The 16,331-nt window shown below is 36.9% G+C and overlaps 1 protein-coding gene across 2 annotated transcripts in view; it reads left to right on the top strand.

Moving 5' to 3' along the window:
• Window positions 1-16,331, top strand: part of Usp15-31 (Ubiquitin specific protease 15/31) — a 218,192-nt gene that overhangs the window by 199,119 nt on the left and 2,742 nt on the right. The window contains exons 9-11 of one of the 2 annotated variants that reach the window (XM_083125500.1): window positions 1,313-1,574; window positions 2,086-2,307; window positions 9,337-9,491. In XM_083125500.1, coding sequence (XP_082981626.1) covers window positions 1,313-1,574; window positions 2,086-2,307; window positions 9,337-9,491 — 639 coding nt within the window. Of the gene's footprint in view, window positions 1-1,312; window positions 1,575-2,085; window positions 2,341-9,336; window positions 9,492-16,331 lie in introns of both variants that reach the window. The other variant, XM_083125499.1, reaches the window with a different exon arrangement.

Below are 16,331 nucleotides of genomic sequence, written 5' to 3'. Positions count from 1 at the left end.
CTTCACTCCCTAAAGCTGAGAGTGGTGTTAACTCTTGAGAGCTTCCAGTTGAAGACTTCAGTCCCTGAAGCTGAGAGTGAAGTTAGCTCTCAAAAGCTTTCAGTTCATGACTTCAGTTCCCGAAATTGAGAGTGATGTTAGCTCTCAAGAGCTTTCATTTGAAGACATCAGCTCCTGAAACTAAAAGTTACATTAACTCTCAAATGCTTTTGGTCGGAGACTTCAGCACTTGAAGCTGAGAGTGATGTTAGCTCTCAAAAGTTTTCAATTGAAGACTTCAGTCCATGAAGCTGAGAGTGATCCTAGCTCTCAAAAGCTTTCTGTTGAAGACTTCAGTCCCTGAAGCAGAGAGTGATCTTAGCTCTCAAAAGCTTTCTGTTGAAGACTTCAGTCCCTGAAGCTGAGAGTGATCTTAGCTCTCAAAAGCTTTCTGTTGAAGACTTCAGTCCCTGAAGTTGAGAGTGATGTTAGCTCTCAAAAGTTTTCAGTTGAAGACTTCAGTCCCTGAAGCTGAGAGTGATCTTAGCTCTCAAAAGCTCTCTGTTGAAGACTTCAGTCCCTGAAGCTGAGACTGATGTTAGCTCTCAAAAGCTTTCAGTTGGAGACTTCACCACCTAAAGCTGAGACTGATGTTAGCTCTCAAAAGCTTTCTGCTGAAGACGTCAGTCCCTGAAGCTGATTAGCTCTCAAAAGCTTTCAGTTGTAGACTTCAGTCTCTGAAGCTGAGAGTGACGTTAGCTCTCAAAAGCTTTCTGTTGAAGACTTCAGTCCCTGAAGCTGAGAGTGAAGTTAGCTCTCAAAAGCTTTCAGTTTGAGACTTCAGTCCCTGAAGCTGAGAGTGACGTTAGCTCTCCAAAGCTGGGAGCACATCCAGGAATGACCTTGCTGATATCCTAAGAGAATATCTTCATCTATGTACTGACCACTTTGCATTCGGTAGGTTACTTTGAATGAACTTTCTTAAGTTTTGCTAAATGCATTTTCTTGTGGAATTGGTATGTGAATACATTGCCTGTGTTAATCTTGTCTTCAATAATAGTGAAGGTGGTTTAAATAATGGGCATGTTTCACTAAAGTTTAAAAGAGTAACAGCTACATGCAGGGTTTTTAGTATTGAGCAGTGTAATTTTGCAAAATTTCTGGAGGGACCCTGGGGCTTTGTGCCCTTACCTGGTTATGCCAATGTTACTGTTTAATCTGTCACATTCCTACTTTATATATATCATGAATTTGAACATACTCAAATATTTTTTGTATTAATCTATGATTGTTGTGTTATGAAAATTCCATGTTTATAATTTTTTCTTGCCAGTCTTCAAAGCAGCGGTACACAGCAAAACTAACAACATTGGTGGATTTTCCTCTGTATGGATTTGATATGACACCACATGTTGCAAGCCGACTGCCTCTGGATGGTGCCCTGCCACCTGGCACACAGGGTGTTCTTGGGGGCCTTGGATGGTCTCCATGGAAACGGCCTCGCAGAAATGCCCACAGGCAGGATGACAACGTGTATGACTTATATGCAATATGCAACCACCATGGACGTGATCTGGAAGGAGGCCATTACACAGGTAACGCAGTATTTTCAACTAAATATATTTTTTTATATAATAGTATATATGCACACTTTCCTTGAAGCAAAATGGTTGCATACTGGTGTTAAATAGTGTGCATGTGTGAAACACTGCTCTTAAGGAGAGACATTTCGTTGATTGCATTAGTTTAGATAATGTTTAAGTAGAGACACCATTCAGAACAATATAACTTTATTACAATGTTAATAGTCAACATTTAAATGTTAGTAACCTAATCTTGGAGAAATGAAAATAGAGAGAGAGGTCTGTCTGATGCTCTAACTAGGCAACGCAGTCTGGTTAACATTGGCACACAGTGCACGGGAACCAGCGACTTTTGTCCCGCCCTTGCTTTGCTTTTCCCGTATGTGGCACAAGTGCAATTCTGTCCAGCCGCCTATTTTCATGGTCGTGCATTTAGTTATTTATATGTGAAAATTATGTATGAATGCTCTCTGAGTATCTTTTAGAATTGCATATCCATACTTAATATTTTTTGTGATTACAGCTTGTTGTCGAAATCCATACGATGGGCAGTGGTATCGCTTCGACGACACTCGCGTGGAAGGTGTATCCGACACCGATCTTGTCTCGCCAGCAGCTTACATCCTATTCTACCAGCGGCGCAGTCTGAACAGCACGTACGCCAGTTCAGCATCCAGCAGCAGCTCGGGGTCGATGGAGCATTGGGTGTACCGAATGCCGTCTTTCAACTACAATCCACCGAAAGGTAGCAAGTCACAGGAGGAACTAACTAACAAGGGTAGGACACGATGCCACTCAGAGAATTAGACTTGTGTCACCTCTGAGGTTGTGGATGTGATGCATGGAAATTGTCGGGAGTGGTCTCGTGCTTCTGTGTTGTGTGTTCGGTGTCTGTTTGTGTGCTTATAATGAGTATTCTAAACTGGATTTTGAGCAATCTACAGTCATTAAACAGGGGTGGGAATCATTACTCATCATCATTTTTTCCATCCTCAACACCTTTCCTCACTCCTTTTACATTTTGTTCTTTCCATGTTTTTTCCAGAGTTTGAAATTTGCAATGTCAAATAATTGCTTACAATGGCTCTCCAACAGCATGTTGGCCTTAGGACATATTCATTTGGATAATGAAGGAAGAAAACTATGCAGCAACTAGACCTGATTAGTCCCAATTTTCTTAGTAGATACTAATACCAGTGCTTTCAAAACAATGATTTATATTAATATGTAAGTGTTCCAATTCAATTAATACATCAATTTACAAGTGTTTTTGCTTTAAATTGTCCAAAGAAATTGCATTGGAATATTGAAGTAGCTCTCATTTGCTCAGTCATTTTTACACATAATACCGGAAAATACATTAACATTTTAATTTTTACATAATGTACAGGATAATTAGATCCTGTAAAATGTAATGTGGTATTTTTGTGAACTCCATGAGATATTGAAACCCTGGAGAATTAGCCCAATACTGATAACAACGACAAAAGAAAATATTTGTGAAATGTAAGTCAGATTATTTTGACTGTGAACATGGAAGTAGATAAGCCCATTTTGGCACTGTATCATGTATGAGAGTGTATTATTCCGCAAATATATAGTGGGACCACAGTTAAAAGATCTGTGCAGACCCGCAACTCCTGTGCACCGTACTCCCACATGGAGAGGAGGTGTAGAGTGGATCAGGCTTCCTTATGACCAAGTTGAATGAATGGAGGGGAAGGTTATTTTGTTTGTGGTCCCTATAGAGAACATTTCCAATTTTGGAAGCTGAATACTCTGATCAGCTGTGTGCATATTGCCATTATATCGGGCATAATGCAACAATCTTTTCGATCCAATGCAGTTCTGAAATTTTCCACTAGACAGTTTTTATTCTTTCATAATCCTGAAAGAGCTCTCATGTGGCCAAATGGTTAGCACTCTTGCCTTTGGTGCAAGTGGTTTCTTGCAAGTTTAATTCCTGGTGGGCAGCACTAAATATTTCATAGCACTCCTGCCTTTGGTGCAAGTAAGTAGTCCCTTGCAAGTTCAATCCCTGGTGGGCAGCACTAAATATTTCAGGGTTGATCCAGCATCATGAAGGCATATGGCGAGTTACTTGAGAGAAATAAAACTGGAGTCTGGTCTCGAAAGCCAGAAAATAACAGTGATGGGACTGGCCAACTAAAAAGCTGCTTACCAGGCTTTGGCCCTGAAAGGTCTTTAGTTTTAGTTCATCATTCTGAAGAATATGTGTAAGCCCCAACTTCATGCTAGGTGACCAGTAACCACTTTGCAATATTAACCTTAAGGCTCACAAACCTACCTTATTCCATTATGGCCTTCCTTTTTTTTTTTGTAAAAAGTGCATTTGTAACTTTTCATAGGGTTGTTTCTATGAGTTAACAGTTAAATTACTTTTCAAGAATTATATGGTTGCTCAGCTTTTAGTTTAGATATTTTTCTACTTCCACTACATGTATAATAGTACATGCTATGCAGGTTTTATGATTGCACCCTAATGATTCATGAATTTAGAGAATTTTATTCACACATGTTATTCTTTGCTGCTTGCATACAATTCGCACATACTTTCCTAAATCTTACAAATTTTATTAAGTAAAACATAACACACTAGAACCAAATAAAATAGTAGATACACAAATACAAGGGTAATTTTTAAGAAAATGATCACATGCTCATAACTAGGGCTAGGAGTTTTATGACCTAAAAATCACGAAAATATGCAAATGAAAATATGCTCTCATGACCTAAAATTGTACAAAATATGCACTATAATTTTAAAAAATATGCCATTATAACTGGACTGTTTCAAACATCAATATCTAAATGCTGAGATATTTTCACATTCGTACTATTTTTAGTTCACTTTATGGGCCCTAAGTTGCAATGCACAATGTAAATTTTCAAGTGAAAATGAAAAAGATTTTGCTACAGTCCAAGAAAACAAAAATAATTGTAGTAAACATGGGAGTAAGAATGAATCCACTTCGAAAATAACTGTATATTTCTTGAAAATGCAAAAATATGCTCAATGTGACCGAAAATCTATCAAAATTAGCTATATCATGCAAATATGCCAAAATATGCCCTTAAAAAGTGCCTTAACTTAATTAGTTTCTCCATAATATGAATTTCTATATGTTTGGGGAACACATCACCCTTGCCAAAAGAAAAACATGCTAAGTCATGAAAATTCTAGACCTACTCGTAACTGTCTAATTATATAATTATGGAGGATGAGGTTACTATACTCCTTTGTAATAGTGTCCGGTCGAGTACAGAATGTGTTGCAAAATTTCTGGCAATTTTCTCAAGCCATCAATGAAAATGTTTTTCCGTATATCACTGACAAACCGCTCCATGGCCTATACTGTATCAATATTGTAGATTTGTGCATGTTACTCACTATTAAAGGAAATAAATATGTTAAATAGTATTAATTGATTTAACTACTTACGTGAGTGAGTATGGCGTCTTCTTAGGACAACGTTTCGGAGGTCAGACTGCCTCCTTCATCAGGTTCGTGGATGTTTCTAGGCACAGAGCATAGTGCCACATAAAAGAAGTGTTGAATGAGGATTTGGTTAAGGGTTAAGGTTATAAACACTTACAAAAACTCTGTCATATTCCAATTTAAATTTTAACGTATTTATTTCCTATACTGTATCATCGATGGTCTTGAAGCAATGTCCTTCTAGAAGATCTTGTAGCTTCCGAAACAAGCCATAGTCATACGAACTCATGCCCAGACTGTAGGCTTCTCTAGCACCACCACTCAAGCAGTTGCCTCACTGAATTTTCAACATAGCACCTTGAGTTGTGGTGCAGTACAATCGTATGTCTCGCCAGGAGAGTTGGTCGTTTATGATGAATAGCTGGATGAAGGTGATTCTCCAGAATGTTACTGTATTACTCACTGTTCATGGTAACTATGACATGTCACATGTGGAGACAGGAATAATGCCAATATCTGACTCCATGATTAACTGTTACCAAAACAATAAGCATATTGTTGAGCAATCACTTCTTTTTAAACGATCCTCATAGTACATGCAAGGAGAGAATGTAAATATAATATTTACAATCTTTAAGATATAATCGCAATCTATTTAATAAGTTAAGACACTACAGGGTTTGGAAAAATCAGGAATTTATTTTGATAAAATAAGTGGTAACTAGGAATTAGCCAATACTGATGTATCAGTTGCATTTTATTTATCAATAATTGTCAATACTTTTCTGCTATTTGCTTCATTATTTGGGGTGAGCCGATACTGATACTCATACTGATTACCGCCGATACTTGAAAATTGCAATAATTAAAATTTGTTCAAAATATTGATCGATATTGGTGTGTAAATATTCTTCTCCAATTATTTATTCATCAACTTACCAAGAAATTTGGTTTAGAATATTAAAATGGAAGTTATGTAATCACAAAATACAGTTTTTTTTGTCCAAAACTGGTGCAAAATAAAAATAAAGTTCGACTTTTGCATAATTTTCAGGATAATTAGAATCCGCGAAAGTGTTTTGCATGGTATTTTTGCGGACCCCGCGAAAGACCAATATGCCTTAAAAGTATTGGTAGATGAATTTCAACCAATACTTTCCGATACCGATACCACTGGTATTGACATACCGATACATCGGCATCGGCTCAGCCCTAATCATTATGCGTTGGGTCGACAAAAAACATCCCGCATGACACTTTCCTGGAAGTTTCCTTTGATTTTGCACCAGTATTATGTGAGTGAATATTTTAAAGCAACGCTGGTAAATTGATGCTTTTAATTGGAGTGGAATGCTCACCCACTAATATTAATTAATATTTTCAACAACTTGTAATTGTTACAATCTTCAACCATCAGTATTCATGGGAATCGGTTAGAGTATCGGTATCGGCGCAGCCCCAGTGGAAACTATATAAATGTATAAAGCAGGAAAATGTCAAATCATGAAATTCTGCTTCTGCTGTACATAAATTTGCAACCTATTTGCTTTACACAATTTCCATTGGGTCTGACATGATTCCAAGATATTTCTTAGCATGATCCATAGTTGTTTTCAGCATGTTCGTAAGCAAGCTTGTAACTGTGAAGTCCTTACAACATGATTGATTGTTGTTTTAAGTCCACTTTATGCACAGAAAGGCTAATCGGGACTGGACCTACAGTTTAAAGTGGGATCCGAACCACTATGTGCCTCCACCGGGTATCGAACCTGGGACCCCTTGATTACAAGGTGAAGACACTACCACTGCACCATCGGGAAGGCCTCCTTACAACATGATAAGAAGGTCACTAGAACATAACTAGCTTCCGGGGCCTCCTTGATGGTGTAGTGGTACCATCCTCGCCTTGTAATCAAGGGGTCCCAGGTTCGATGCCCAGTGGAGGCACATAGTGGTTTGGATCCCATTCTAAACTGTAGGTTCAGTCCTTACTGTGCATAAAGTGGACTTAAAACATGAAATCAACCAACCAACCATAACTATCTTTCACAATATGAGTGAGATTTATGAGTTGTATTCAGGATGCCATGAATATTCTGAGGTTTTTCTGTGGTTTTCCTTGATCATTGGGTAGTACTTTTAACAAAGGCCACAGATGCTTTATCACATTTCCTTGTTTGTTTCTTTCAATCATCCTTTTATTGCCTATGTTAGTGTAAACTTGATGGTCTTTCTTATACAGGGTGACTACTCACTGGGAATTCCGGGAATTACACGTGAATTTTTAGCTCCGGGAATTATGCGTGAATTCTGCTTGAATTTTTCTCCATAGACGTGAAAAATTGCAACTTTTATTAATACAAATCCAATTGAGTTTATACATATCCTATTTATAAATGCCCTGAGGCAAGTATTTCACAGCTTAGATTCTATTTTTATGAAGGAAGGAAAAGAAAGTTAATTCTCTCAATCTGTTTACTTTGTTAGTGCCCTTTGCAAAACAAAATATCTGACAGACTGAAGTTTATTAAGATATCTTGAATTTTAATAGGTAAATTTGAGTTTGAAATTCTTGTATAACTAACAATTTTTCGTAGATTAGTATATTCCATAATATTTGTGACTTTTTTTGTAGATGTATTTCAAGTCTCAGTATGTGAAATGGCAAATATAAACTCGACACCTTAAATTCAATTCTTTAAATATATATATATATTCCGTTTAATGGAATTGAATCAGAATTTTTAGATACATTGGAATCACAAAGACTCTTTATATTATTAATATACTGTATTTATGTGGTGCAGGGGGTGGTAAGAGGCAGTAATACACAAGGTTGGAACAGTGAGAACATCTTGTAGCCTTGAATTTTGGAAAGTTTGCCTTGAAAACCGGGAATTATACTTGAATTTTATAATGGTCCTAGAGTGGCCACCCTGCTATAGTGTAGTGGCTAATGCTGTCACCTTGTACTGAAATGGGTCTGTGTTCAATTTCCAGTGGAAACGTATCGCATAGTGTTTTGCCTCACACTTTCAACTGTAGGTCAAGCTGACTCAATGACCGAGCATGTTAAGTGGTTGACTTTCTGTCTTGCCACCAATTCTCATGAATGTCAATTATCAATTTCATGTACTCATCACTCATCCTGATTGCCATGATTAGCGAAAGTCACAGAAAAGCTATGTAAAATAAAAAATATTCAAACTCTAGGTGAAGTTTCAATTAGCCTATCACGGCTTCAAGTGGACTTCAAATTTTTCATAACTTTACAGTTATTATTTAATGTAGCTTTCAATTTGGTATTTTTTATATTAATTTGTTTAACTATTTATGATAGAGAATCAAACAAGGCTTCATTATAAAAAAAACTGAAAGTTTTACTCTCATGACTCACATTACAAAGATTCAATATGGGAACCACATGTCACGCAGCAAACGTCCAAATGATAATCAAGCTCTTATCATACATGAGACAGCATTGGGTACACGTGACTGCCTAGTGGTGTTTCTTTTACACACAGACCGCAGTTTGTTTGTACAAATGATAGATGTTCTTCCAAGATGATGGATTGCTACCAAAACACATGCGGAAATGTCTTTGCACCATTGTGATCGAATCAGACTTTGCTAACTCCAACACGCAATATGCAAAATCCACTTGGCATTTTGCCACTCTAGCAATCCTGGTGGAGTGGCATTAAGGTAGCTTAAACGTGCCAAGCTTCTAGAGTTTTCTTTATATTGATGCCTTGTTTGATTTTCTATCATAAATAGTTACATCATAAAGACTGTAAAGTGGTTTCATTTGTTTTCATTTACCCTGTATTTTGATGTGAGGAGCTCACTTTTCAAGTTTGCCCATAATTTTTAAGTCACCCTGAAGGTATTCATTATATATTTCTTAGTAGGGATGGGACCGAATAATTGGTACTCTATCGGTATAGGCCGATATAGGCATATCGGTGTATAGGTTTATTATTTTACCGATCCGATATAGCGATAAATATCTTATAATTTAGTGTAAAATTCTGCCATTTTCTTGTAATTTTTATGGACAATCTCGTTGCCCTACTTTCTAAAAAATTAATTGTCTAAATGTTCAACTTCTTTTGCAATGCAGTCACCTCCAAACACACATTTGTTAAGGAGATCAAGGAACATTTCATGTTCTTCAAGTACCGTATCTAATTTTATATTGGATCGGTAGAATATCGGTTATCGGTATCGGTAAATTTTTCATCGGTACTTTATGGGTTCGGCCAAAATTTCATATCGGCCCATCCCTATTTCTTATATTCATGTTCTTTTCAGGCTCGGTAGAGGAAACTGGAACCAAGAATTTTTCAAGAGGCACACGAGAATATGCCACTTTGCAACCGACAACCAAGAAGTCCATAGCAACGGACACTGTTGAGCTGGATCGCTACTCTGATGAGGATGCACCCCTGGCTGCCTCCAAGGAATGGGTCAGTAGTTTCTATATCCTGTGTTGATCAAAATGCATTCCTTTATCTATTTGGCTGAAACTCCAATGAAACATTCAACTCTTTCCCTTCTAGCTAGACTGTACGCTTTATAAATTACTTCTTATATTTTGATGCATTTTATGTTGACAACAATCTATGCTGACTTACTGAACAGGGACGGCGAGAGGGGTGGGCACGGGTGGGTGTTCCTGTGCCCACCCAATCAAATTCACTAAGTATTTACATATACTTGGGATATGTGAATGTTTCAATAAATAAGTATATTCTGGTATTCATTACACGTATATTTTACTCATGAACGTTATCTATACTAGAAATGTTCACATATCATCATCCCATAAAAAGCTCTCTTTAACTTTATCATTAGAAAGCAAAAGGAATTACTAGAGATTTTGAAACAAAAAAGCTGTGATCATTTGAATACTTCTATGATTAGAAGCAGCTACTAGGCTTAGGAGGTGCAAAATTATGCAGGGTATGATCATGATGAGGTCAAGATTTAGGGTGACTTTGAGGGCTGCATCTCTGGGCCTTCACTGGGAAAAAAAATGCTTGGAAAAGTACCACATAAAGAAAAAAATGAGGTACTTCGGATGTGATGAAGAAATGTAGAAATACGTATAACTAACCACCTCATGTAGCTTGGCGAAAAGTTATAACTGAAACTGTGGAGGGGATTGGGCTGGGGTCTTGGTGTTGTAAGCTCCGGGCCTTCACATAGCCTATATAAATTCCGGCCTGCATATGATTAAAATAATCTCTAAATAAACAAATAAAACCCCATCTTACCCTTGCTTCCTCCAGCAACACAATAAATTATTTCGAATTTTTAATTAGGTCTACATTGAAATTCCAGAAGTGTATTTTTTTTATTTCATTACAATTTTTACTTACATGTCATCTTCAAATATCTATATGGTTTACAAAATAACAACTTTGAACCGAAGTGTATAAATTTTGATGTAACAGTTATTTGGGTTTGGGAAAATCTGCAGAATTATTGAATTAATAATGGGTGGCTACTTCTATTCAGAAATCTTCGTTCCTCACATAAATTTAACCTATCAGTTACGTAATCATGCGATTTTTCTTGTGATTAGCTTACGTAGAATTAAAAGAAGAAGAAGTTTGTAGGAAAGCTTTGTTTTGAGGGCGTCACAGAATTAACCAATCACGATGATAATGGTTTAAACTAGAAGCATCAGAGGTTCAGCCGAAAAGGTCAACAGAATCTGTAAATGCAGATGAAGTAAAGAAAAAAGGTAATATCACGAAGTATCCAATAGAACATTTTGTTTCTTTGTTTTTAAATCCACTTTTATGTTCGGATAGGCTAATCGGGACTGTTTAAAGTTTAAAGTGGAGTCCGATCCACCAGGGGAGGGGGCAGTACAATCCAGAACTTCTTTATTTATTTATTTATTTATTTATTTATTTGTCTCTTATTTATTTGTGGCGGAGATTAAGGCTCATGCCTTTTCTTACACTCAACCACATACAAAAGTTCTTAATATAAAACATATTCATAAATTGATTCATATATAAACATTGCAAATAACGATCATTAATATACCTTTCATGTCAAGCCAACAGCGGTAAAAATATGTAATTCAAAGAAATACATAAAACATATATGTACATGTACACACACACACACACACACCCATACATAGGTTTATATACATAACAGGCCACTACAAATATTTATTAAACATGTATTAATTTGACAAAACAAAAAAAAATCACTCCATAAGACTTTCTCTTAATCTTCTTTTGAAGATACCTATGCAAATTGATTTTCTCATTTCATGTGAAAGTGCATTCCAGTCCCTAACCACTGATACAGTAAAAGAGTTACTAAAAATTCAGTTTTGTGAGTTTTAATTGTCAGAAGATTGGAACTTTGGGATCTTTTGTATGATAACTCTAGGTTTCCTAAGGGAAACAATCTGCCTGTGAGATATAAAGGACTTACTGTATAAAGTATTTTATTTTCTTCCGTTGACCCTTGATTAAAAGAGCATTATAATTCGAAAACATTATGCCAGTGAAGAAAAAATATATACAGAAAGAACTCAAGGGAAAGGTGTCATCTTATCACCACAGAAGATGCGTTCATTTAAGAGGGTGTATTGCCAGAGGGAAGCATTTAAGACTTTCGGAAAACAACGTTATTGTTCACGGAGATAGCTGCCTTGATCCAACAATATAACACTGTGAAATTGAAACTACCACCTAAACTTTGGAAGGGGTATGAACTAATGCAACTCCACTTTTGTAAGAGTAAATTGTTGCTGATTCGCCTGATTTGTTGTATGTGAAGTCACTTTTCTGCTAATTTTGGCTAATGGCGGCGATGAGGTTCAATGGTGATTAGATGAAAGTGACGAAGGTCGAAAACAAATACACGCAGACACTGAAAATACAACACCCCACAAATTATTAGTTTTACTGTGGTTTCAGGCGCCAGAGACTCGTTCGCCTGCAAGATTAAAGTTTCCAGGGTATACTGGGTAGGATAGAGGTTGACATTTGAGTGTGTTCGAAAAGGTCACGCCATACAACCCAAGTCGTCTGTGAAAAAGAGATGAATTACCGGGTAAAGTGATCAATTTCGATGAATTCCTTGTGTCCAAAATCACATTCTACAAATGTAAACTATTTGTTACCAGTGGCGAAGCGTGGCATTTTTACGTAGCTAGTCATCGCAAGATTTGCCAAACGTCAGGGTCGATCTTTCAACGGAGGGGTGGGGGGAAGAAGTTCAATATATCTGTGCGATATACGCCAAGATAATTGCCAATTCAATGTACAGACCTTACGACTATAAAAGAGACATAATTCTATCCCATACGATGAGAATTATTAAATATGATCGAAACTGAAATGAAAACACCTCAATTGTCACGTGTAAAGGCAAGAACTTTAATGGTCTGCCGTCAATTGTTGTTTTGATAATGAAAAGCAGATTTCATATCGTTCAATGTGTGCTTTTCCCTCTTAACAAGTGGAAATAGCAGACATTCGCAGTGGTGTGTCCAGGATTTTCGAAAGGGGAGGGGTTACGTGTACTTTTTAGTAGTCATTCCTCATTTTGCCATCATTTTCTGCCTTGGATGTTCTTTTTTTTGTAAGATTATTGAGCCTAAGCAGGGATTATGACCCTCACCAACCCCTCCTTGAGCACGCCACTGTACACTCGGAAAAATCTTGATGACTCCAGAGAAACCTTGCCGTGGCTGTAAGCATGGGGATGAGGGCTGAAAAAAGGGCCTTTTATGACCCAGACCTTCAAGAGTGGGGGAAAGTAGAGGTTGTTGACCTTCTCGTAGGGTCTGCCTGTTCGGAAGCGTTCGGCTGTCCTCGGTACCGGCAAAGACAAGAGGGATTCGCACCACTTCTGTGATGAGCTGAGATTTCTAATACCATTGCCTTCAATGGGAAATTTGGCAGGAGGGTTCAGCGTGAGTGGTAGTACTGGGGCCTCATTTCGATGCGCTAAGATTACTGAATCTATTGCGTATTTCCAGCTGTTTCATGCTGTCGCTTGGTTTATTTCGCACAAATATGCAAGTATGCTTATTTATTTTTTACTTCTTCTCTAAAATATATACATATGTTGCGGAACAATATAATACAGACATATTTAAGCAATATATGTGTACCTTAGGTACTTTAGGCTTTCATGTTTGCTAACATAAAGCGTACAAAACTGCTCAGGCTCACTGCCATTGTTAGTGTACTGAACCTTATTCTTAACAGTTTGACTGCTTGACTAACCTTGTATTAATGCGAACAGCATGCCTCCCCTCCCATCCAAACTGATTCTAAAGGCATAAGAGCTGGTGTTTCATTTCAACCCCAACGCCGCGATCAACCACAGGTAGGTAGAGAAACTGTACATAATAACCACAACTAGAAATCAACAACAAGTCAATCAAACGAAACGACCCCCCCCCCTTTTTTTGCTTTGTTTGAAGATTTATAGAATTGATATAAAATCTTGTCCCCCCCAAATTTCCTATGATGCAGGTGCGTCAATGATCCCCCTGAGTGCATGTGTTCATCTAACCATACGTGTGTTACTTCTCCCGCATGAGTAACAAAGACTTACTTCAGAAAACGAATAGCAACTTAGCAAATGTATTCAATTCTTAACAGATTTTTCAATGTTACTTGATTATTACTTTTGAGCGATATTTGATCAACATAGCCTTTCATAAGCCTAGGGATAAGAATGAACAAAAAATTGGTTCTTCCGTGTGTGTGTGTGTGCTTACATTCCCAATAAGACATTAATTTTAATCCAAATACTTAGTAGCGGCGATTAGGAGGAGCGAGGGGGGGAGTTCCCCCCGCTACATTTTGCAACTTGCTGCAACCGCACTATGGCCTCTTAATGCTAAGACTGTTATACCAAAAAAGTAAACTGTCCTTGCCCCCAGGTTTTGGCACCCGATCGCCGTTACTGCAAACATACATTCAGATACATTTGTCAGTTGAAAATACATTTGTCAGTTGCAATAACCTTGTAAGCAAAGAAAAGTGATCATTAACCCCCAAGTTTCAGTCAAACTCATATGATGAAAATAATATAATCAGAAACATGTATTTATATATGGCCTTGCATTTATACCTGCCCACCCTAATCTACCAATATACAGCTTCTGCCCACCCAGTCGAAAATTTCTGGCGCCGTCCCTGTTACTGAATAAGAGTGTGGATGGGAGGATTGAAGCATGTGCTTACAAATCGCAGTGAATGGGGTTAATAATTTGGGTAATATTTTCTGGATTCAGTATTGAGGTAAACTTTTAAAATTAAATTTGAGTATTCCTTGAATTACATGCCCAATCCCTATTCCTTGTTATTTACAAAGGCTACCTTATAAACAAGTTGAATCAGATGTTTGTTTCCATTATTGAGAAGGGAACAATGGTTGTTACAAACTATAATTGGGAATCACTTTCTAATGTAAGATCTCTTTTAGCACTGAACTCTTTTTATAAATACCTGAAAATATTCAGATTCTTTTCTTGTTTAAACACACCACCGAGCTAGCTTTTAATAATGCATCACTAACACTGATGAAGCTCGACTATTAACACTCGTGTGTCTCCCTGTCGTCTTTCCTCTCTCTTGAAAAAAATTGTACAGGGAATGTATTTTTTGCAGCTCTATAAAGTTAAACCAAAGCTTCTTATAACTACATAAGTACTAGTTCTATCAAAATTACACTTTCTCATTTGCTTGATATCTTTCGCTTCTTTGCAGTTAAATGGCTTTTTTATTACTTTTCACAGACTTGTTTCTGTGAAACAACCATTTTTGTACAAGTATACCAACGAAGGCTCTTACCATAAAATAGGGATGTGACGAAGCTGAAAATTTACCGATGCCGATGTACTTACCGATAATTTTTGGAGCCGATGCCGATATTTAACCGATTATTAAACAGAAATGGGATGTTATTTTCAGCATGACAAAAATAAATTTGCTATGTACATTTCTATTGCATATCATATGTATATACATATATATACTCAAGAGATGCAAATGTACATTTGCATCTACAAAATGTTATGTGACCCTTTAAGAAGAACATGTATTCTCAAGAGATTAAACATTAGTACACAAGCAAAATGAATTCCTATTCTGCCAGATTCAACTTCAGAAAGACGAGATTTGGAAGCACTTCAGGAAGTAACCTACTTCTTCTCTTATCGCAAATCTGTTCAGCAACACTGAACACTCAATCACTGAATACTGATGCAGCAGGTATGCCCAAGTATTTTCTCAGCACTTGCTTCAGGTTTGAATATTCATTTTTGAATTTCCAATACAACAGCAGATCCTGGTTCAGCAATGTACTGTTTTATTTCCGATTTATAGTTAGGTTGATCCTCTGAATGAGTTTGCAATAATTTTATTACAAAAACTCTACAATAATGACGAATCATAACCAAATTTTCAAGAAATCTTACAAAACTAGAATATAAAACTTATTAGAAGGTAAAAACTGTAGTATAATGTGTTCCGGTTTAAATATCGGATTTTTGCCGATTCCGATACCGATGCCGATGTGTCAATTTCGGCCGATTTTCATACATCTGTAATCGGCTTCGGCACATCCCTACCATAAAATGCCACTTCTAACTCGCATTGTCCTCTGCTTGACACACTTATAAGCAGAAGATCCAGGTGTTCATTGATATTCTTTAATGAACCTTTCTCTTAAGCATCAGTCAATTGACTTAGTTATTTTGTATCGAGTCGTAATTGTGCTGTTTATTCCATTTCGTTAAAAGGGAGTTTGCTTCGTTTTGGCCCCTTCTTGCAGCAAATGCTCAATAAAGCTTGGTTACAGGTAGAGGGTTAGATCATATATGCGTCTAACCAATACTTACATTTAAATTTTTTTTTTTCCTTTTCTGTATTATTAGAGGCTTGCATATTTGGTGTTTTATGGAATCCCGAAATGTGACATAACACTGTAATGTTCATTTTTCATGTTTCTGAGAGGTGTGAGGTTCAATCATTTTTCATGTTCCTGAAAGGTGTGAGGTTCAATTTCGTACCATGTTTTGTCATGAAATGATGTGAAATGAACTGCAAAATGTGACTTAGACTCTTAAATTACCAAGAGAACACTTCCTACCTGAAGTCTAAATTATCCTGCGAGTTGTGCAAATTTCAGAAAATTACAAGCAAAAAATTACTCCTTTACGCAAGAATAAACTTAATACTCTGACAAGTACATAAACGTCCTATTGGAAGGGAGAAGTGTATTTTGTGCAATAAGTGTAGTTTTGTAGGGTT

Source organism: Lepisma saccharinum, chromosome 7 (genome assembly GCF_977018435.1).
Source record: "Lepisma saccharinum chromosome 7, izLepSacc3.1, whole genome shotgun sequence".
Classification (NCBI taxonomy): domain Eukaryota; kingdom Metazoa; phylum Arthropoda; class Insecta; order Zygentoma; family Lepismatidae; genus Lepisma; species Lepisma saccharinum.
This window is presented reverse-complemented; position numbering and strand designations above follow the sequence as displayed.